This window comes from Bombina bombina, chromosome 12 (assembly GCF_027579735.1).
Source record: "Bombina bombina isolate aBomBom1 chromosome 12, aBomBom1.pri, whole genome shotgun sequence".
Classification (NCBI taxonomy): Eukaryota; Metazoa; Chordata; class Amphibia; order Anura; family Bombinatoridae; genus Bombina; species Bombina bombina.
The window spans coordinates 30,432,417-30,457,127 of record NC_069510.1 but is presented as its reverse complement, the minus strand read 5'-3'; the positions used below and the strand labels follow the sequence as shown (position 1 = coordinate 30,457,127).

The following is a 24,711-nucleotide window of genomic DNA, read 5'->3' as shown; positions in this document are numbered from 1 at the left end:
TACAGTTAAACACTAAAAAACTCTAAGCCATCTCCGTGGAGATGTTGCCTGTACAACGGCAAAGAGAATGACTGGGGTAGGCGGAGCCTAGGAGGGATCATGTGACCAGCTTTGCTGGGCTCTTTGCCATTTCCTGTTGGGGAAGAGAATATCCCACAAGTAAGGATGACGCCGTGGACCGGACACACCTATGTTGGAGAAAGATTGTACATCTGGGACATCTGCCAGACGTTTGTGTAACAAAATAGATAAAGCAGAGATTTGACCCTTTAGGGAACTTGTCGATAAACCCTTCTCCAAACCTTCTTGGAGAAAAGACAACATTCTGGGAATCCTAACTCTACTCAACGAGTAGCCCTTAGAGATATTTACGCCATATCTTATGGTAAATCTTTCTAGTGACAGAAAAACCCCGCTTGGATAAGATTAAGCATTAAATCTCCAAGCAGTCAGCTTCAGAGAAACTAGATTTGGGTGAAGGAAGGGCCCTTGAATTAGAAGGTCCTTCCTCAACGGAAGTCTCCAAGGTGGCAGAGATGACATGTCCACCAGATCTGCATACCAAATCCTGCAAGGCCAAGCAGGAGCAATGAGGATCACCGATGCCTTCTACTGTTTGATTCGAGCAATGACCCGAGGAAGAAGTGCAAACGGGGGAAATAGGTATGCTAGGCTGAAGGACCAAGGAACCGCCAGAGCATCTATCAGTTCTGCCTGGGGAGAGACCTCGACCCGTATCTCAGGAGCTTGGCATTCTGACGAGATGCCATGAGATCTAACTCCGGCCGACCCCATCTGAGAATCAGGTTGGAGAACACTTCCGGATGGAGTTCCCACTCCCCCAGATGAAAAGTCTGCCTGCTCAGAAAGTCCGCCTACCAGTTGTCCACCCCTGGGATGTGGATCGCTGACAGATGGCAAGAATAGGCCTCCGCCCACTGGATTATCTTGGCTACCTTGTTCCTCCCTGATGATTGATGTAAGCCACTGACGTTATGTTGTCCGACTGGAATCTGATAAACTGGGCCGAAGCCAACTGAGGACAGGCCAGAAGAGCATTGAAGATCGCTCTTAGTTCCATGATGTTTATAGTAAGAACAGACTCTGTCTGAGTCCATACTCTCTGAGCCTTTAGGAAACCCCAGACAGCTCCCCACCCTAGAAGGCTGGCGTCTGTTGTCACAATCACCCAGGACGGTCTGCTAAAGCAGGTTCCCTGGGATAGATGATCCAGAGACAACCACCATTGAAGAGAGTCTCTCGTCTCCTGTTCCAGGGTTATTCGAGGAGACAAGTCTGCATCCTTTCCACTGCCTGAGCATGTTTAACTGCAGAGGCCTGAGGTGGAACCGAGCAAACGGGATGATGTCCATTGCCGCCACCATCAGTCCGATTGCTTCCATGCACTGAGCCTCTGACTGCTGAGGAGTGGACTGAAGGGCTCGACAGGTATCTAGAATATTTGATTTCCTGACCTCTGTCAGAAAAATCCTCAGATATAGAATCAATTAGAGTTCCCAAGAAAGTCACCCTTGTCTTCGTGATTAAGGAACTCTATTCAAGATTTACCTTCCACCTGTGAGTTATCAGGAAGGATAGCACAACGTCGGTATGAGATCTTGCTTGATGACAAGATAGCGCCTGGATTAGAATATCGTCCAGATAAGGTGCCACCGCAATGCCCCGCGGTCTTAGAACCGCCAGCAGAGAACCCAGAACCTTTTGTGAAAATTCTGGGTGCCGTGGCCAGGCCGAAAGGAAGAGCCACAAACTGAAACTGTATGTCCAGAAAGGCAAACCTCAGGAACCTGTGATGATCTCTGTGGATAGGAACATGTAGATATGAATACTTTAAATCCACTGTTGTCATAAATTGACCCTCCTGGATCAATGGAAGAATGGTACGAATAGTTTCCATCATGAATGACGAAACTCTGAGAAACTTGTTTAGACCCTTGAGGTCTAAGATAGGTCTGATGGTTCCCTCCTTTTTGGGAACCACAAACAGATTTGAATAAAAACCTTTCCCCTGTTTCTGTATTGGAACAGGAATAATCACTCTCAGGGAGGAGAGGTCTCTTACACAATGTAAGAACGCCTCTTTTTTTTTTACCTGGTTTGCAGATAATCTTGAAAGAAGAAATCTTCCTCGCGGAGGAAAATTTTTGAACTCCAGTTTGTATCCCTGAGACACTATTACTATTGCCCAGGGATCCTGAACGTCCTGAACTCAAGTCTGAACAAAGAAGGAAATCTGCCCCCTACCAGATCCGGTCCCGGATTGGGGGCATGCCCTTCATGCTGTTTTGGATTCAAAAGCAGGCTTCTTGGATTGTTTACCCTTGTTCCAAGACTAGATGGGTCTCCAAGTAGGCTTAGATTGTTCTGGTTTAGAGGAGGAAGAGAAAGAATTTCCCTTGAAAATTTGAAAGGAACGAAAATTACTCTGTCGTCCTTTCTGCTTGTTTCTCTTATCCTGAGGAAGGAGATGACCCTTACCTCCCGTGATATCAGAGATAATTTCCGTCAGGCCAGGTCCAAACAAAGTCTTCCCTGTGTAAGGAATCGCTAGAAGCTTAGACTTAGATGACACGTCCGCAGACCAAGGTTTTAACCATAAGGCTCTGCGGGCTAGGATAGAGAACCCCGAATTCTCAGCTGCTAATTTAGTAATTTGCAGAGAAGCGTCCATAATAAAGGCATTAGCTAACTTCAGAGCTTTAATCCTATCCTGGATCTCCTCTAAGGAAGTCTCAGTCTTGAGACACTCGGACAGAGCATCAAACCAATAAGCTGCTGCACTGACAGTAGCAATGCAGGCAGCCGGCTGCAATAGCAGACCATGTTGAACATAAATCTTTTTAAGTAGACCCTCCAACTTTTTGTCCATGGGATCTTAAAAAGCACAACTATCCTCAATGGGAATAGTAGTTCGCTTGGCTAAGGTGGAAATAGCCCCTTCCACCTTAGGAACCGTTTGCCAAGCTTCCCTGACAGCATCAGCTATAGGAAACATATTTTTGAAAATAGGAGATGGAGAGAAGGGAATACCTGGTCTCTCCCATTCCTTAAAAACAATCTCCGAAGCTCGCTTAGGAACTGGAAAAACATCCATGAAAAGTAAGAAGGAACTTCGAAATATCTGTCCAATTTACTCGACTTTGCAGGAGCGACCACTACTGTGGAATCACAGTCATCTAAGGTAACCAAAACCTCCCTGAGTAAAAGGCGGAGGTGTTCTAGTTTAAATCTGAAAGAGACAACCTCTGAATCAGTCAAAGGCAATGAACTATCTGAATCTGAAATTTCGCCTTCTGATAGAACCTCTATACCCCCCATCTCAGTTCCTTGAGAGGGTACATCCGAGATTGCCACCATGGCATCAGAAACCTCACTGATAACATGGTTGTCTTTCCTCTTATGTTTGCCTTGTAGCATAGGAAAAGCAGACAACGCATCAGAAATTGTGGAAGACATAATCGCAGCTATGTCTTTTAAAGTAACTCCAGCAGGTGCTAGAGCAGAAGTACAGGGCACTGCTTGTGCAGGCGTTAAAGTTTGGGACGCTTGGGGAGAAAGCTGCGGCGTACTCTGAATCTCATCATTAGACTCCTGAGAAGCATCCGAAAAGAAAAAACGTATCCCCAAAAACTTCTAAGTTACTCAAAAACCTTTATTAAGTAAACTGTTACTGTGTCTTTAAATTTTAAAACGTCAACTATTTTACTGCATTTAGGAAAAAAGACGTATTCTCAGTTAAATAAAGTAAATTCAGACTCCCTTACACCTCAGCAGCTCTCCTGAGGCGCCTACCTGCCAACCGGACTACCTGCTATGTCTGTAGTGATCTGGATACTAAGGTCTGTATAGGGCTAAAACCGCTTGCTCAATTTATGCAACAACCATGCGGTTCGAGTGCGACATTGCTCAGACGTCCATAACACACTAGACAAGGCTGAATACTGCCCAGTTTAGAGAAACGCGCGAAACGATAGCCCCGCCCATCATGGGCATTACCAAACAAACATAACCCAACCGGCTTCATAGAAAAATAAGCCGTTAGGGAAATTAACCACTGTAACGTTAAATAAGCTTATCTCCCAGCCCCAGTGCTCCTGTACTTGTGCTGTCCAAAAGAAAAAACTCTCCATCATAAAGAGTAACTGTCCCAACATAAAGAGCACCATGTTTCTGAGCCTTATGTGATTTCTAACACCTAACTTTACCTCTTCCTAGCACTAACGTAGGCAAAGAGAATGACTGGGGTGGGAGGGAAGGGAGGAGCTATTTAACAGCTCTGCTGTGGTGCTCTTTGCCTCCTCCTGCTGACCAGGAGGTTTATATCCCATAAGTAATGAAGATGATCTGTGGACTCATCGTGTCTTTAAAAAGAAAAAGTTTCCATACCTCCTAAACCTCACATAGATGGGTATTATGCATTTCCATATGCACCAATACATTTTTGTGGTGTCTCCTTCTTGAGCTTTCGAAAAGCACCTTGGCAAAAAATAAATAAACCCTATAAGGCTTCAAAAAATGACATCCTCTTTTTCAGCCTGAAAAACCTTTTGATTTCTTAAAGCAATTCCCAATTTTTTTTTTTAACAAACATATAAAATGTTCCTGACGGCAGCAATGAAAGGACGTTTTTTTGGAAATAGTAATATAAATATAAACAAAAAAAATTACCTGAAAACAAATAGTAAAGCCAAATTGCATGATATAAAAAAAAAAAAAAAAAAAAAAAAAAAAAGTTTTAAAAAAACAAACAAAATTATACATAAGGTCGATTATACCTTATTTTCCACCTCCTAGATCTCAATCTGAAGAAAAAGTACATTATTATTAGAAATAAACATGATGTAACGTACAGGACTACACACAGACTCATGTCTATATTTGAGAACCCAAGCCCTAGGATGTTGACAGATTGTCTGCTGTCCCCAAGCCGTGAGTCAGAATGTCTACGACTGTCAACCAATTTGTCCAAAAATTGGGGCTTCAGAGTAAGGTCTTTTTGAGGACTGTGCTTCTCCAACTTTTCTTCTAAAGGTTTGTTTGCTGGAAGTTTCTCATTTTGTGAGTCATTCTCCACTGTGTCAATTTGGTCTTTGGGATCAGAATATTGAAGGGAAATCCCTTGGCTACTATAGTATTGCTTCAGAAAATCCAAAACCTCCTTTTCATTCCAACTGTGTAAACCATGGACTTCTTCATGGCATGCAGCACATATGTCAGGAGTTGGCCACTGAACTTTGGGAAACTTTGGATCCTCACTTGGAGCACCTATATGAAGAGAGAGAGAGAGCTTTATTGAGTGACAAAATCATACTGATGAGATGTTAAAGATATTAAATTGGCCCTAGATACTTAATTAGGGCTGTTATATGAAGTTTGAGATAGATCCAAGATAGGAATTAAGGTACAAAGAAGGAGCTCCAATGACTCCATTGGAGCGCCTTCTTTCTTCCTTTCTTCCTATCTAGATTTTTCCATGTTTAGAAGAGCTGCCCTTGGAGTACATTTGGTCCTTTGAGAGTTTCTACAGCCTGTTTTGTACACAATCTTCATAGATCCAAGATATATACCAGTTTTCTTCATCAGCATATTTTTCGAAATTATTGTGCCTGATCTTACACATTCTTTCAAAAGCAGCAGCAAGCAAAATGGATTTATATGGTACATACAAGGAATGCTGTTTTTTTTTCTCTTCTTTTTAGTAGAATGATTTATGAAGTACGGCTTCTCCCTTGTCACCAGTTTGAAGGCTTTTCATATAACGAAGCATTTTCTGAACTAATTCAAATCCAGCACAAAAGAATAGGACAATACCGGACCTTTTCCTTAGCTCATGATCAGAAGTCTGATGTTCAGTGTTTAAACCATTATTTATGCATTTAACTGAAAGGAACATTATGAAAAAAAATACCGTCTAGTTGTAAATCTATTACAAACACAAAGTACAGATTTAAGCACCTATTATAATCATACATCATTGTCCCACAACCAAACCGGATTTTAACACCACTCCAACGCTGTAGCTGACAGTTTGTTTATTAATCACGGTGTTGAATGGATGCTCCCGGGCAGCGGTATACATTTTACGATCATTACTCAAACTTCTGACCAGCACAGAACCGAAAACACGCAACTGATTTTGCATTTAAATACCTGCTGTGACTTACCAAGAATTCCATACTGTGATAGACACATTGAATACCATTTCACAAAACAAAAAATTCCTTTCCTCCTTTTAAGTGCATTCAAATATTTTTTTTCTCAGTTTTATTTTAATACTCTTTTACAAATATGAAAAGAGAAGAATTAAAAAAATAAAATAAAAAAAAAATCGAATTTCATTAAGTCCAGGCTAGGATGATGAAAAAAAAATATTGTTAATGTGGGGATGGTGCACGTGTTAAATCTCAAGGGAAAGAGGCTTTGTAATCCAGGGACTCCAGGTGTACATTCATAACAGATACTATAAAAACTGTAGGTTTTTGAAACACTGTTTTTCAATATTTTTAACTCAGACCAAACCCAATACTTCCCATACACATTTAACTGAACAAACCAGTATTGAAACAAAGATGCTGCCAATTATTTTATTCTACGTTAAAAAAAAAAAATGTTTTATTTCACTCTCTTTAACCATTTCATATGGGTTATACTTGTGGTTGAAATCAGGTAGTTTGGAAACCAGAACTCTTGTGGGGTATGGAACCCTAGATCAGCCACCTTCAGCTTATTAACAATAAAATAAAGTTGCATTCCAGCCACCAAATATCTTTAAAAAGGGACCTTTATTAAAACCTGGCAGGGTCCAAAGTATGTCCAATAGACAAAGTTTCGGGCCTACAATCAACCCTTAGTCATGCTTAAACAACTATAGCACTAGGCATGACCGAGTAGTAATGCCAGACAGGACATGACCAGTGATTGGTCAATATGCATGTATTACACTCTTGATTGGTTCAGTGGCAGTATCTTTCCCAGATGCACAATAAAACATAAATTATGCTTACCTGATCATTTCTTTTTCTTCTGATGGAAAGAGTCCACAGCTGCATTAATTATTTTTGGAAAATAAGAACCTGGCCACCAGGAGGAGGAAAAGATACCCGAGCCAAAGGCTTAAATACTCCTCCCACTACCCTCATCCCCCAGTCATTCTGCCGAGGAACAAGGAACAGTAGAAGAAACATCAGGGTAAAAAGGTGTCAGAAGAATATAAGGACGCCCCACATAAAATGACGGGTGGGGAGCTGTGGACTCTTCCCATCAGAAGAAAAGTTAATTATCAGGTAAGCATAAGTTATATTTTTCTTCTTAAATGGAAAGAATCCACAGCTGCATTCATTACATTTGGGAAAATACCCAAGCTGTAGAGGACACTGAATGCCAAGACGGGAGGGTACATTAGGCGGCCCATACTGAGGGCACCAAGCCTGATCCTTTACCCAATGAAAAATCCTGCTTCGTCCAAAGCCGAGAAAAAATTTAAAAGGAAAAGCTCCAGTGACACTGACTCGCAGCTAGTCCAGAGCCAAACCAGAGACCGCAAAACAGACTCGACTGAGCCGACAGTCCACCAAGAGACACCGTCACCAAAACAGACGGTCCCCCACCACTCATCCCTCACAATGAAGGGAAACCCAGCCAAAATCCTCAAGGGGACAAGGCAAAGGAGGACTGAGAAAACCGCAGGGTCCCTGAACACAAGAAAAAACACATAGGAGAGTGGGCCCCACTCACAGAGACCCGAATGGACCCAATAGGGAAGGAGGCCACGCCTATACCAAGCGAAACCCAGGATAATACAGGGCATGGAGACAGAAAAGATGTCTCCTCAACATCCTGCAAGCATGGAATGCAACTAAAGAAGCAAAATCCTCCCAGCACCTGGCCATAGAATACTAAAGGATTCAACCATGAAAAGCGTGTAATAGCCCCAGGAGAAACCCCAAGCTTGAGAACACAGTCCATAACAGGATGGCCCAGAGGAAGCTTGCAAAGATAAGAAGCAGTCCTCAAGAAAGACAGACCGCATAAAACAGCCCCTTGACAGAGGGCATGCTCCAGGCAATCTAAGCCGCCAGACCTACTCACAGGTCCGTAAAAAAAGGGACCACAAAACCTTGAGGAGTAAACCACACAGCTAACCCCTAGATGACACGGGTTACTCTGTTGTAAAGAGTAAGAAATACTCCTAAAACCAAGTCAACCCTGACCCGGTCAGGTAGAGGGAGCAAGGACATAGCCCAAGTTCCCACTACAATGGAACACCCCGAGATCCAAGATTCCAAAAGAACCCAAGACTGGGTCAGGAAGAAGGCCAAGCAAAGCCATGGAAAGCGGAAGTTTCAGAGAGAAAAACAGGTCTGGGCACCTAATAGTTCAGGAAACTTTAACCTGGAACTAAACATCCCAACTAGCCAAAAAGAGAGAAAAGGGAAATGGACACATATCCAGAGAATCCGGATAGTGAGGAGAACTGAAAAGTCCCGACAAAAAGAAGGAACCACCCCTAGCCAAAGTCCAACGCTCCAAGGAGCAGGGCTAGAAGTCATATGAAGGGACTTCTCAAAGCCTCAGGACAAGAGAAGGGATACCTCGAGGTCCACAAAACCCTACTAGCAGGGCTAGTCTCCCCATCACCTCCACATATGCAGAGGACACAGGGAAGAGAAAGGCGCTAAACCTTCCCAGCTCCGGGGAACCCCGAGCAAAGCAAAGTCCCCACAGGGATCAACCATCATCTGGAATGCCGATCCCTAAAAAGGAGATCTAACTCACCCGGAGACATACAAGGAGAACCAAAGGCCTCATAACTCAGTCAGACCATCACGTCCAAGAGTAAAAAGCTGTATCTAGATACACTAGAAAAGGCTTACACATACACCCACAAGGTGGCGAGAGCTGCAATAGGTTTCAAAATGCAAAACCTTCCGCATGCTGGACAGCTATCCATACAAGGTGTAGGATCAAGTCCCAACAGGACCATCCAGAGGCCTAAAACTGAAGGCCAAACCACTCAAACAGCGGTGACGGGGCCTAAACCCACCAACCCTCCGCCACATGGAGGAGGAACTCTAGGTTCTGATGAAATCAGATGTCAGAGTGACGCAGCGGAAAACTCCCCCGCCCAGTCATCTATGACTGGAGGCTATAAGGACTGAGACTATCCTTCCCGCCTCACGAACCCACCGGTTCTTCTCGAATGCTTAGTGGAACATGAAAAACAATGATAACCTGAGCACTCAGCGCTTCTACCGCAGGAGCTCAGCAGAACAGCGCCACGTGTCTGAACTATAAACTGGGTTACCCGCATGTATAGGAAGAAGAATCGGTAGGGAACTCGCTCCCTGGGAGACCGGACCCCCAGAGGCGGACAGCTCAGCAGATCCCTGATTCTCCGAGCCCGAGGAACCGGGTGCTCTCATATGGCATATGGAACAAGATGGATTGACAGATGTCAACGAGGCTAAACTGGATTCGTCACCGGACACAGAATCAGATATTATAATCGTCTCGGCGTCAGAATCCTCAGTAACTGAATCTGAAATGAGCACAGTCTCAGCATCAGAATCCCCCATAACTATAAGAGGATATGTCAATATGGACTATAAACTGTAAAAAAAAAAACAAAAAAAAAAAAACAGCACCTGACACCACCAATGGCTGGGGCACACACCACCTCCTATGACCAGACCCCTGCGGACTAGAATATCTAATTTGCCACACGGTCAGGAATGCGGAAATGGGAAACAGAGCCCGGACACAGGGTGAACTGTACAGTCAAAAAAGCGCGGAAGGCTGTGTCACTTCCAAAGGCCTCAAAGTTCCAAACCATGAGTCCATAAACCTCACACATAAGCAGGTTGAATCACATAACAAACATAATTATAAACCCCCCCTGTCCAATAACCCCCCCCCCCGGAGATATTAACCCTCGATTCCAAAATCTAACAGAGAGTCCTTGAGACCCTTATGTTATAAGTTAAACCCGCAAGGAGCTTTAGCCTCACAGGAAACATCACGTTACAGTACATTGAATAAAGTAAAATGAAACGATCTTACCGGAATCAACGCCATGGAACAGCATCGCTTCCGCCATGGACTTGAGAGAAGAAAGCAGGCAGCGGAGCGAAGTTCGACAACGCTGATTGCTTGAGGATCTGTTAATATGAGTCGGATGGTTTCGCAGAAAGAAGGCCCTCACTGAGAAACTGACAGGACTTCTTAAAACTGTCCCATGTCGAAGAGTACTACCCTCCATAAGAGACAAAACAAAAAATAAAAATCTGACACGTCTCTGCCAACCTCCTGAGACGAAGGGCAAAGAATGACTGGGGGATGAGGGGAGTGGGAGGAGTTTTTAAGCCTTTGGCTGGGGTGTCTGACTCCTCCTGGTGGTCAGGTTCTGAATTACCAAAAGTAATGAATGCAGCTGTGGACTCTATCCATTTAAGAAGAAAAAAGGATATTTATTTAAAAAGAAAGATTTTATTTTTACACTAGAAAGTCAATTTAAAAAGGGACAGTAAACACCTTTATCTGCAGTCTTCCAATAGATTAACATGTCAGCAGCTTCTGGACATTAAACTTTCAGGAGTCAAATAGAGCATTTGATTTTTAACAACTTTCCAGTATAGTTCTATTATCAAATTTGTTTTGTTCTCTTGGTATCCTTTGTTGAACAGGATACCTAGGTAGGCTCCGGAGCTGCTGATTGGTGGCTGCATATATATGCCTCATGTTATTGGCTCACCCAATCTCTTCCGCTAACTTCCTAGTAGTGCATTGCTACTTCTTTAACAAAGGATACCAAGAGAATGAAGAAAATTAGATCATAGAAGTAAATAGAAAATTATGTCTCATCTCTATAATCACTGATCACATTCCCAGTCACTAACAGCCTGATTTGCTTGAAACAGGTATTATCTAAATCAAAAAGCAACCTGTGAGTGGGAAGACCTCTGCAGAGATTGTGATTCTAAAGCTACCAATCAAGATCCTGTTTGAGATAAAAAAGGAAAGGGACAGACAAAGGTTCTTGTTCCATTTCAGAACTGATGCAATGGAAACATTCACCATCCGGCCCTTTTCACTACAAGTCTTCATGCTTTTTTTTCTCCAACATCTTCATCCTTGGGGGCCGATTTATCAATGTCTGGCAGACATGATACATATCCGCCAGACATCGCTGAATGCATACACTGCTTGTGCAATGCCGCCCCCTGCAGATTCACAGCCAATGGGCCTCTAGCAGGGGGTGTCAATCAACCTGATCGTGTTCGATCAGGCGGATTGATGTATGCAGCCTCAGAGGCAGTGGACAACTTAAGGAGCAGCGGTCAACTTAAAGCGCAGCGGTCTTGATAAATCGGCCCCTTGGCCTTGAGAAAGCTGAATTGCAACAGACACCCGAAAAGCACCCAGAAACATCTGCAGCAGAAGAGACATTATTATCAAGTACAAACATTCCCTTTATCCGTATAACTGCAAGGATTGTTGCTTGTACCTTGGTGAAGGTCCTGGGAGCAAGGAAATGTCAAATATTAGAAACACAAGTCAGCAATGATGTTTTCATGCTGTTTACCAGAAGGTACTGTGAATGACTGCTTGACTCTGAGATAGGGCGGTAGTCATCATCCATTAGGTCTATCGGAATATTAAATGCATGAATTTATTTAAATTGCTCTGGAATTTCAGGTTTTAGACAGGTCCAATCTTTTTAATATTCCTTAAAAACGTTGAGAGTATATACGGTTTATGCTGGAGTACTGTCTATGAATTATAAAAAGTATGCCCATTTTCCCTGGATCTACTGGGAGTGGTAAATGTATAAACTGTGGATACGTTTTGAATTCTAGTTGGCAACCTCTTAAAAGGACATTTAGTACCCATTGATCTTGAACTCACTGCGACCAATTGCTTCTGAAATGGTATAATCAAATTATTACAAAAAGTAGGTATTTGAACCATCAATGTAGCTTACTGTATTGCAGTGAAAATGACTTAGCACTTCTTGGAATCTAAAGCATGAAACTACACACATTGGGGTCAATTTATCAAAATGCCGGGCAGACATGATTCGATGTAGCGAATCATGTCCACCCGGCATCGCTAAATGCCGACAGCATAAGCTGTCGGTATTTAACATTACACAAGTATTTCTTGTGAAATACTTGTGCAATGCCACCTCCTGCACATTTGCGGTCAATGGACGCTAGCAGGGGGTGTCAATCATCCTGATCATATTGGATTGATTGCAGTCCACCACCTAAATGGCAGACCCGAAACTTCGGGGGTAGAAAACAGCATCCGCTGTTTGTTAAATCTACCCCATTATCTAAAACAAAAAAGGCTGGTCTCTAGTAAAAAATGTATTTTACCTCCAGTTCTTTTACTACTTCCTAATGGGGTAACCAAAAGGCATTATTTACCAGATTTGTGGCGATTCATTGATTAAGTCACAGCATACAGAATGAAGTAACCTGATGTAAATCTGAAAGTACTTAGCACATTTTGGTGAGACAGCTTTTTAACACAGAATATTCTTTTTAAATTTTCCATTCCATAATATCCATAAAAGCCTAAGAATCATAGGCAGCTAGAATCATTTTTCTGTATAAAGAGGAGTTATCAAACAGTATCTACTTTAGAAGGTGGTGAAATTAGAGATCTTATCTATTTGATAAAAGGAAATATATAAATATTTTTTTCAGGGACATTTATGTCATTTTGTGCTTATTTCTAAACCTGTCTGAGAAGGTTGATATCTGACTTTACAAACCTAAACTTAGATTCTTGTTAAAGTTTAAAAGCAACTGGAATAACATCCTAAGGGGACGATTTATCAATGTCCGTCGGACATGATACACTACAGCCTACAGCATACGCTGTCTGCATTTAACATTGCACAAGCAGTTCTGGTGAACTGCTTTTGCAATGCTGCTCCCGGCAGAATTGCGGCCAATCAGGCTAGCAGGGGATGTTAACCAGCCCGATCGTATAGGATCGGGTGAATTGCAGACCGCAGAATCAGAGGCAGCGGACCAGTGGTCTTAAGACCGCTGCTTCATAACTGCTGCGCGGAAACAAGGGTATCAGGGACCATTCGGACCTTGATAAATCGCCCCCTAAGTCACAAAACCAGGTTCACAATCCTCAGAATGCATAATGCATTTAGCAAAATTTTCTAAATAAATAAAAAAAAAAAAAATGCACTTTTGAAAATTGGTGCATAATTTACCCCAAAACCTTGCCCAACACATCTAGCACAAAGATTCTTAACAAGTAGTTTATCTGGGCTGAGGGCTACAAGACATCTGTCACTTACCTACCTAACGCAGAGGGAAATTCTGAGCATCCAATGAGTTAAATGCAGCCTATTATGAGCAGAGTGTCTCCACAAAACAAGACTTCAAGTACACTGCCCACTTAGTACTTGTCAGCAGATTTTTCCTTAGTCATTGACATATTAAATGTTTACATGCATGAACATTGGGTGTCCTGACATGACCTGTGTGTGCCCACGTGCATATTGTTACCTGCGCCTGGAAAAAGTGCCGGCACCCACTGAAACTCACAGCCAAACAAGAGAAACCATAAAAGCAGCCACTGACCAGCTTGGGACAAGCGGAGCCTGCCTAGTGGATCCTCATAATTAGAGCACGAAGTCTGGAAGCCTTCTAATTCCTCAGCCACCAAAAGTTCCCCCTGCTGGCGTGCACCATGTTGGTAAGGTACTTTAGGGGATAGGGGCTTAGCCTTGTCCATCCTGTCATGGACGGAACTAAGAATGAGAAGATAATGGGGGAGGGGGGGACAGTTTTTATGTGGTGTATTCTGTCCATTATCGCTAGATAAGAAGTGATCTTTTATGGCGAGTATTAGGTAGGATATAAGGCAAAGAAAAAAATAATTATGTACTTACCAGCAAGTCTGTTATTCACTATGTTGTGCTTACTCCATAGCCACAGAACCGCTTCATCAAGGGTTTTGACAGTTTCTATGGAATCTTTAACCATCGCCTCAAAATGTTTAGCACACTCTCGGCAGCCGAAAAACTCACGGATGTATCCCCTCATTGTTTGCAGTACAGCTTGTGGGTTATCGTCAAACACTACAAAAGGAAATGTGTAGATATAAAATACTTTAATGCCAGTTGGCTACAATTTACTCAGACTTACAAGAATTATTCCAAGTGGATCTATTGTCAGATTAAATTGTTGTCTAGGGCCTAGTTTCTGAACCTGTGGTACGTGTACCCGTGGGGGTACTTAGGACATTGGCAAGGGGTACTCCAGGGATTGGTCTTCGTTATTTTTTTACTGATGTAGCTATTGCATACATGACACATTTCTATCCTTTAGGATTCCTAACAGGGCAGAGTGTATTTCCCTGCCTAGGTTGGACCACTGCTCAACCAATAATTCACCTCAAATTGGTAAAACCTTTGATTCTGGCTTGAGATAAGTCACAGATAAATCTGTCACCGGCTCTTAAACTTACATTCAAATAAAGATACCAAGAGAACGTATAAAAATTGATAAAAGGAGTAAATTAGAAAGTTGCTGTACTATCTGAATCAAGAAAGAATAAATTTGGGTTTCATGTCCCTTTAAAGCACAAATCTGGCCGAAGTGCTAGTTGGTCTGCCTTAAAAGGGACAGTAAACATTTTACATTACATTATCAATGTGTTAAGTTATACATAGTAAAACAATTTTGCAATAGACTCATTATTTATTTTACTCATTTTTTTATGTAATTTAGCTCTGAAAATTGAGGATTTTCTAATTCTCAGAATCGAAAAAGAATTCTAGACTTTTCAAGGCTAATTCTGCTACATCTGTCACTTATTGGATTTATCAGACAACAATTAGAAAACAATGCACTTTCTAAAAAAATAATGACCGTTTCTAGCCTAGCCTTGTTGTCTGCAGACTCAAGTCCAGATTAGGTCCTCCAAATGAGACAAGTTTTTGGAGCCAACTTCCTTCTAGGAGGAAAAGAAAGTTCCCGATTGGATGCTTAAAAATCCCTACACAGTGGGATGTGGTAAATGGGGAAAGGTGAGGTAAGATATTTTCAATTTAACATAGAGATGCTCATGTGATATTTTGGATTTAATTACATTCATGCATCACGTCTTTAAAATGATGCTGCGATTAGGCAACAGACCCTTTTAAAAGGGACAGAGTACCCAGATGTTGAAGCACTTAAAAAGTGATGAAGCATAACTGTAAACCACGGACAAGAAAATATCACCTTAACATCTCTATGTAAAAAAAGGGAAGATATTTTACCTCAAAATTTCCTCAGTAGCCAAATCCGATTGTAAAGGGGTTTTAAGCAGCCAATCAGGATGCTTGTCCCAGGACATGCAAGGGAGCGGGCATCTGGTATGTGCAGATACAGTGATGTTATTTTGCTCCTCAGTTTAAGGAAGTTCACTAAGACATCTCACAAGATTTCAGTAAAATCTCATGTGACATCAGCACTTGATAAAGCTGATTGGCTGACAGTAGCTACAGCATTTCGGTTCACACAGCACTTAGGAGTGCTGAAGCAATTGTAAAAATATATTTTATCCCAGAGATGTCCAGGTGATATTTTCTTGACAGCTTTTAAAAGTTACACTGACTCACAAGTGATTTAGCATATGGGCATTATGTCCCTTTAAGTAAATTCTGCACATGTATACTTTAGTGTTTTTAAACAGCAATTCTCTGACAGGGGAGGTTTTACAGTGTGACCGGGAGCATGAACAGTAACCAGAGTATCTGACACACTGCTTTTCTTTCCACTCCGTGCTCCTGGCGCCCTGCCAACAGCCACTTTAGTCAAATCAATATTTAACACTGTTGCAGCGCTAATGTTTTGCTGTTCGTTATCAGGAATGGAGGCGGGAAAGATGAGAGGGACATCGAAGGATCAGGATTCACAAATTCAAGCGTACATTTCAATGCAGACAAAATAGGCTTGATATCTTGATAAAGGACCTTGCTAGAGGGAAAAGTAAAGAATGTTAAAAGGGACATCACGTTTTTTTTTTCCTCGTGATTCAGATAGCGCACATGACTTCCTAATTTATTAATACTACCAAAATTTGCTTCATTCTCTTGGTATCCTTTGTTGAAGGAGGAGTAATTCACTACTGGGAGCTAGTTGAACACATCTTGTGAACCAATGAATAAAAGGCATATATGTGCAGCATCCAACCAGCGGATAACGCCCAATAATACGTTGACAATCCCGAGCCTACCTAGGTATGCTTTTAAATTAAAGGATACCAAGAGAATGAAGCAAATTAAACAATAGAAGTAAATTGGAAAGTTGTTTAAAAGCACATCTGCATATCCCTTTAACCAGGAAAAGTGACGGTAAACTCACAATATTGTCTACATTTTTAAAAACGTATAAAAAAAACGCACATAAAAATATAACTATAGCACATAGACACACACACACACACATATCTCTAAATATCTCTCTATCTATTTATCTCTCTATCTCTCTCTCTATCTATTTATCTCTCTATCTGTCTCTCTATATCTCTATCTATCTATATCTCTATTTCTCTAAATATCTATCTATATCTCTAAATATCTATCTATCTATATCTCTATCTCTCTATCTATCTCTCTCTCTCTCTCTCTATCTCTCTATCTATCTATATCTCTATCTCTCTGTCTCTATCTCTCTATCTCTCTAAATATCTCTCTCTATATCTCTCTCTCTATCCATCTATCTCTCTCTCTCTCTCTCTCTCTATCTATATATCCATCTATCTCTATATATCTATATATCATAAAATTATGCTTAACTGATCATTTAATTTCCATCGAGGGGAGGAGAGTCCATAGCTTCATTCATTACTGTTGGGAATTAAGAACCTGGCCACCAGGAGGCGGCAAAGACACCCCAGCCGAAGGCTTAAATACCTCCCCCACTTCCCTCAGTCATTCTGCCGAGGGAACAAGGAACAGTAGGAGAAATATCAGGGTATAAATGGTGCCAGAAGATTAATTAAAATTTAGGTCCGCCCATCCGAGATACGGGCGGGAGCCGTGGACTCTCCTCTCCTCAATGGAAATGAAATTATTAGTTAAGCAGAATTTATGTTTTCCATCTAAAGGGGAGGAGAGTCCACGGCTTCATTCATTACTGTTGGGAACATAAACCCAAACTCTAGAGGACACTGAATGAAACCGGGAGGGAAAAGGCGGACCCTAATCCGAGGGCTCCACAGCCTGCAAAACCTCTCTCTTCCTATCCTGCGGTAGGAAAAGTAAATTTATGCTTACCTGATAAATTTGTTTCTTCTTGGACACGATGAGTGCACAGATCATCTTCATTACTTATGGGATATTCACCTCCTGGTCTGCAGCAGGCGGCAAAGAGCACCACAGCATAGCTGTTAAATAGCTCCTCTCTTCCCTCCCAACCCAGTCATTCGACCGAAGTTAGGAAGAGAAAGGAAAAGCCAAGGTGCAGAGGTGTCTGAAGTTTATAAAAATATCATCCTGTCTAAAAAAGAAGGACAGGGCGGGCCGTGGACTCATCGTGTCCAAGAAGAAACAAATTTATCAGGTAAGCATAAATTTAATTTTCTTCTTAAGGATACGATGAGTCCACGGATCATCTTCATTACTTATGGGATACAATACCCAAGCTAGAGGACACAGATGATACGGGAGGGACAAGACAGGATACCCAAACGGAAGGCACCACTGCATGAAGAACCTTTCTCCCAAAAACAGCCTCAGCCGAGGCAAAAAGAATCGCATTTATAAACCTTTCTTTTAAAAGAATGAAAAGAAGACCAAGCTGCAGTCTTCCAAAACTGTTCCACAGAAACTTCATCTTAGAATGCCCATCAGGAAACAGCCCTAGAGGAATAAATCGTAATCCCTTCAGGAGGCTGCTGTCTAGCAGGCTCACATGTCAAATGCATAATACCCTTAAGCCAAAAAGAAAGAGAAACAGTCGTAGTTTTCTGTCCCCTACGTTTGACTGAAATTACCACAAAGAAAAAGACTAGCGAAAGTCTTTAGTCGCCTGTAAATAAAACTTTAAAGTACGAACTACATCTAAATCGTGCAAAAGCCCCTCCTTCTTAGAAGAAGGATAAGGACACAAAGAAAATACAACAATTTCCTGATTAATGTTGCAATCAGAAACAACCTTGGAAGAAATCCAAATTTCGTAAGCCGACCGTATCCGCAGGAAAAATAAGGTAAGGTGACTCACATTGTAACACTGAGACCACAGACATAAAAACCCTACCAGAATAAAACCTTCCAAGATAACAACTCGCTATCTAAGGAATGCATAGGTTCAAACGGGACCCCTTGAAGACCCTAGAGAAACAATTAAAAACTCCATGGAGGAGTAAATGGTCTAACCCAGGCCTAATCCTGTTGAAGGCTAGACAAAAAAGACTGAACATCAGGGACATCAGCTAGACGCTTGTGAAACAAGAGAGATAATGCTGAAATTTGACCCTTTAAGGAACTTGATGATAAGCCTTTCTCCAATCCTTCCGGGAGAAAAGATAAAATTCTAAGAATCCTAATTCTACTCCAGGAGTAGCCCTTGGACTCACACCAATAAAGGTATTTACGCCAAATACTTGAGATAAATCCTCTAATGACCGGCTTACGAGCCTGAATCAAAGTGTCTATGACAACTTCAGAAAAACCTCGCTTGGCTAGGATTAGCCGTGTAATCTCCAAGAAGTCAGCTTCAGAGAATCTAGATTTGGAAGATGGAAGTTACCTGAATCAGAAGGTCCTTTTGAAGCCGAAACCTCCAAGGAGGTAGAGACGACATCTCTACTAGATCTGCACTCCAGACCATGCTAGGCAGGCTGGTGCTAAGAAAATCACTGAAACCCCTTCCTGTTTCGAAATAGATATGCAAGATTCAAGGACCAAGAGACCACCAGAGCTTCTATCAGAACCTCTAAGAATCTCTGGATCTCGACCCGTACCTCGGAAGTTTGGCATTCTGCCTGGATGCCATGAAATCCAACTCCGGCTGACCCATCGGAGGATCTGACTGGAGAACACATCCGGATGAAGATCCCACTCCCTCGGATGAAAGATCTGTCTGCTCAGAAAAACTGCCTGCCAGTGGTATGAATCGCCAGCAGATAACAAGAATGGATCTCCACCAATGGATGATTTTGGAGATCTCTGTCATTGCCAAAGAACACCTTGTTCCTCCCAGACAACTGACCTTATATTGTCCAACTGGGACCTGATAAACTGAACCGATGCCCGCCAAGGCCAGGCCAAAGGAGCATTGTAGATAGCTCTTCAGGTCCAGATGATTATGGGAAACAAAGACCGTGTCTGAGACCATATCCCCCCCCCCCCAGAGCCCTCAGGGAGCCCCATTCAGGAAGAGCAAAACACAGAAGGTGCGCAACTAAAAAGGCACCAAACATAACTCCGCCCTTCGTGAGCATTATCAGTATCCTCTCCCGGTCGCCATTTACTTATTAAAAAGGCCTACAGGGAAATAGTAATGCACCAAACAGTCTAATCCGAAAGAAAGAAATAATGCGGATTCCCCTACACTGAGCCATACAAGCATAGCTTATAAATTGTGGCCATATTAGATCTCCCGGTCGGCTATAATTAAACCGCCGGGAGAAAATAACCTAAGTCCCTTACGCTACTGAGCCTCTCTGAAAATAGCCCAGAAATATGAGAACTCCCGGTCAGCTATAATTAAACCGCCGGGAGATAAAAATGCAAGTTCTGTGTCCTGCTTAACTTCAAATCTGGAGTATAGCTCCTTCAATAGAAAAACCCCAGTCTCATGTATTGCCTCACACTGAGCTTTGGCTAGCTCTGCAGTGATGGCTTTTTATATTCACACAGGGCTCGTTCAATGTGTGGCTCCGTAGCTATATAGAGAGAGCCTATGTGCCCAACAGAACCAAATCTTGCGTGTAACTGTCCTAAAGTATCCCCTGAAGCTCTGAGGGGGTCTATCTATAATGATAAGGGAGTTAAATCCGATGAGGACTAAAACAAAGTGCCCAACTTTCTTCTGAGACTCCTCCTTACCCCCAGAATAAAAGTTAGCACTTACCTCATCTCCTGCCGGACAGTAAGGCAGTCTCCAGGTTTGTGAGGTCCTCTCCCTCACATGGACCTGTAATTTAAAAGGAAAGTCCTGAGTAAATATCCCTCAGATTTTCTTGGTAAGGGCAGCAAACATTACATGGGAGACGCAGTGAGAATTATGTCCCACAAGTTCCCATTGCTTTAAAGGCACCAAAAACTCTACTGTAGAGACTGATATGAACTAGGCTACACCCTAGAACAAAGTAGCACTCTCTGGCACTACTTTAAAAATAATAAACTCTTGATTGAAGAATCTTTTCTAACACCTCACTTTACCATCTCCTATCACTAAACGCAGGCAAAGAGAATGACTGGGTTGGGAGGGAAGGGAGGAACTATTTAACAGCTCTGCTGTGGTGCTCTTTGCCGACCAGGAGGTGAATATCCCATAAGTAATGAAGATGATCCGTGGACTCATCGTGTCCTTAAGAAGAAAGCTCCCTTGCCTCCCGTAACCGTGGATATGATCGAATCCAATCCTGGACCAAACAGAATCTTTCCTTGAAAAGGCAGGGACAACAGCCTCGACTTAGAGGTCATGTCCGCAGACCAAGACTTTAGCCACAGAGCCCTGTGAGCTAAAACATAAAAACCTGACACCTTAGCGTTCAGGCGAAAAATTTGCATATTGGCATCACAGATGAAAGAATTGGCAACCTTCAGCGCCTTAATCTTCTCCTGTATCTCGTCGATGGAAGTCTCCTCGACCATTTCACACAGGGATTTACAACAATATGTTGTAGCTCCGGCAACCGCGGCTACGGCCGCTGCCGGCTGAAAAACAAACCCTGTGTGTTGAAACATCTTCCTTAACATGTTTTCCAACTTTTTATCCATGGGCTCTTTAAACGACGAACTATCCTCGAGGGGAATAGTTGTCCGCTTCCCGAGCGTGGAGATAGCACCATCCACCTTAGGGACAGTACCCCACAGCTCAAGCTGAGAGTCCGGAACAGCAAACAGTTTCTTAAAGGAAAAAGGGGAAAAGTAAGAACCTAATCGCTCCCATTCATTCTTAATAATATTAGCCATCTTAACAGGAACCGGGAAAGCTTGAGGCACCCCCCTTGTCCTCATATACCTTATCAAGCTTAGGAATCTCAGGTTCCTCCGGAAGTTTCAGTTCTGGAACCTCCAGAGTAGCAAGCATTTGCTTCAGCAAAAAGGGCAAATTCTCTAAACCTTTAGTCAGGCTCCTCCGCAGCCGGAGGTTTAGATGACACGGACTCCAACCCAGAAGGGGCCTCCGCCGAAGAGTCGGAGTGGGCCTCGTCATCGTATAACGCCTCTGATATTTCCATAGGAGTAGACATCCCCTGGGCTAGGCCGCCATAATACACCCTACGCTTGCGCTTAGCAGAACGTGGCAAGGCATGGATCACTTTCGATACCACCGTTTGAAGTTGATCCGTAAAATCTGACGGCCAGCGTATCTCTCCCGCAGGAGTAATGGTTGCATGTGCAATTGGAGATTAATGCAGGGAACGCATCTCACGGGACGGGGTACCCTCAGAGGTGGACGGCTCAGTAGTACTAGACATCCGTTTACTTTTAGATGTTGTAACTTTATTAAGGCATGTGAAATATAGTTGAGCAGGCTGTTCTACCAGAACCTCCTCACAATAAACACAGGAATGAGACCTTGTTAAAGAGTGAGAACCCTCTAACGCATCGGAGTTCTCCATAGCTTGCACTGTTATTACGGACTAGATTAACTTAATAATAGGCACCTTTATAACCTCCAATGGCCGGGGCACTCATCACCTCCTATGACCCGGACTACAGAAACCGTTTTGTCTGCTGCGCCGCTGATCAACAGAGGAAGAGAGATAGCAACACCCAGTCACATGCAATGCCTGGAAGGACCGCCCCTGCCTAAGAAAAAAAACGCACCAAAAAAGGGCAGTGCAAATACTCCCGTAAGTCACCTGAAAGTTCTGCACATTATAAGAGCCTCATCTTGCACATAACGCAGGAATGACACAATAAACAATATCATGTATAAAAGCCCCCCTGTTCAATAATCCCCTTTCCAGGAATATTAACCCTCTATTTTTGAAGATAAAGGCACACTGTGACCCTGTCTTCTGTGTCACCATTATGTAATAAAAAAAAATTGAACGATCTTACCAGAATCTACACCATGGAACAGGAACATGGCCCTTCAAGTGTGACAGGTTAGTAGCCTCACTCCTGACATGGACTGGAGTGTAAAAAGCAGGCAGCGAAACTCGTCAAGGCTGATTGCTTGTGGAGCTGTTAATAGGAGTCGGGATGGTTTTGCAGAAAGGCTCTCCCTGCATCTCCGGACTCTAACTTTCGCCCAGGCTCTCACTGAAAGGCTGACAGGACTACTTAAAACTCCAGTCCCAATGCAAAGAGTATTACCCTCCATAAGAGACTACTTCGATCTTCGGCACTTCTCTGTCGTCCTCCTGTGACGAAAGGCAAAGAATGACTGGGGGATGAGAGAAGCAGGGGAGGTATTTAAGCCTTTGGCTGGGGTGTCTTTGCCTCCTCCTAGTGGCCAGGTTCTTAATTCCCAACAGTAATGAATGAAGCCGTGGACTCTCCTCCCCTTTAGATGGAATATATATATATATATATATATATATATATATATATATATATATATATATATATATATATATATATATACACACACACACACACACACACACACATACATACATACATACACACACACTAAAATTTCTCTATAGCAGCACACTCTCCCGCTGCTGATATTAAGAAGTATTAGCTATCAATGCTCACTTCCATATAGCAGCAATCGGAAAGTATGTTGGTATAGAGATTTATATTATATTTAAATATTTATATTACCTAAGGCTATCAAAAAGTCATCAAGACCCCTTTGTTTTAAAGCTCATAAGCTGCTCCTTAAAAAATAAAGGCCCTATATAAAAGTTTCAATAACCAGGTGATCACCTGGGGTGAATAAATGTGCAGTTAAATTGCATACAGGCTCATGGGAGCCCCTATGTGCGGATTAAAGTTACATAACTATACAGAAAGCCCTTTATTTATATCAGGATAACCCTTTCTTTTTACAGCACAGGGACGGAAATGGCTCAACGGTTAAAGGAATACAAAAGGTCTAAATTGATATGCACGTGTGTATCTCAGTGTTGAATATAATCATTTTTGTGTGTCCGTCTCTCTCTCTCCCTAGATATAAGCAAAACTCGGAAGGGGACTGCACTCTCAAACTGGACTGGGTACACATTCCATGACCCTGCAACATGCACAGTCCTGGCTGCTCAATAGCACTCACAGATAGTTGTACTGTCCTCAGAGTCCCAGGCATTTAACCCCAGACAAGTATGGGTGCAAGGCCCATATGGAAAATTACAAAACAAAATTAATACAACACACAGAGGAAGTCTAAAACTCACTTGCAAGAACTCAGATAAGATAAAAAAAAAATGGAAGGTATTGAGCACCCAGGGCTGAGCATGTTGCAGGGTCATAGGATGTGTACCCAGTCCAGTCTGAGGGGCCGATTTATCAAGATTGGAATGGCCCCTGATGCCCGTTTCCACGCGAGCCTTGAGGCTCGCCAGTAACGGCAGTTAAGAAGCAGCAGTGTTAAAGTTACAGTATACACACTCATTTTCATATAACTGCGTGTAATATACACTACTATAAAGAATAAGATGCACAGATACTGATATAAAAATCCAGTATAAAACTGTTTTAAAAACTTACTTAGAAGCTCTCAGTTTAGCTCTGTTGAAAAGGTAGCTGGAAAGTCCACTGCAAGTAGGAAATATCAGACACTCCCCCCTCCCCATTCTTTTGCATATGAAAAGACCCTTTACACAAACAGGAGCAAGCTGGAGTAGGTATCTGACGGTATTCTCCTAAAACTTTGGGGCTTGGTTAGGAGTCTGAAAATCAGAGCAATGTTATTTAAAAATAAGCAAAAACTATCCATTTTAAAAAATAAATAAATTCATGGGCTATATAAATAGATCATCTACAAAACATTTATGCAAAGAAAAAAGGAGTGTATAATGTCCCTTTAAGACCGCTGCTCCTTAACTCACTCCTTAACTCGTCACCAGAACTGCTTGTGCAATGTTAAATGTCGACAGTGTATGCGGTCGGCATTCAGCGATGTCCTCCAGACATTGATAAATCGGCCCCTATGAGTGCAGTCCCCTTCTGTGTTTTGTATATGTCTAGGGTGTTTACATAAGCCTGTGCACCCTTGACTTGTTTCCAGTTTGTTTGATTGAGAGCTTGCATTGTGTGGCTGTATTAGGGACCCAGGTTTTGGGAGAGACCTTGACGTGGTACCTGGGCTTGTCCCATTTGGCCAGATGCGGTAACTAACTCTTACATTTTTGCTGGAAAACATAACTAATTTTACATCATAAAATGACAAAGAATTGTGATCAAAATTTTATCAAAGGTAAACCAAACTGCTATTTAGCGTTTACAGGCTTTAAGCAGAACAAACTTTAAAAATTAAAAATCTTAACCCTTGAAAAATAGCATTCTGTAACATGAAAGTAATTATTTTTAATCCTTTT

At 42.3% G+C, this 24,711-nt stretch overlaps 1 protein-coding gene across 1 annotated transcript in view; it reads right to left on the bottom strand.

Annotated features, from left to right (window-relative positions):
* Positions 1 to 4,350: 4,350 nt before the first annotated feature.
* Positions 4,351 to 24,711, bottom strand: part of QSOX2 (quiescin sulfhydryl oxidase 2) — an 89,814-nt gene continuing 69,453 nt past the window's right edge. Inside the window, exons 11-12 of the mRNA XM_053696127.1 lie at positions 13,943 to 14,131; positions 4,351 to 5,286 (exon numbers count right to left, since the gene is read on the bottom strand). Of these exons, the coding sequence (XP_053552102.1) occupies positions 4,775 to 5,286; positions 13,943 to 14,131 (701 nt within the window). The 3' untranslated portion in view covers positions 4,351 to 4,774. The remainder of the gene's footprint in view (positions 5,287 to 13,942; positions 14,132 to 24,711) is intronic.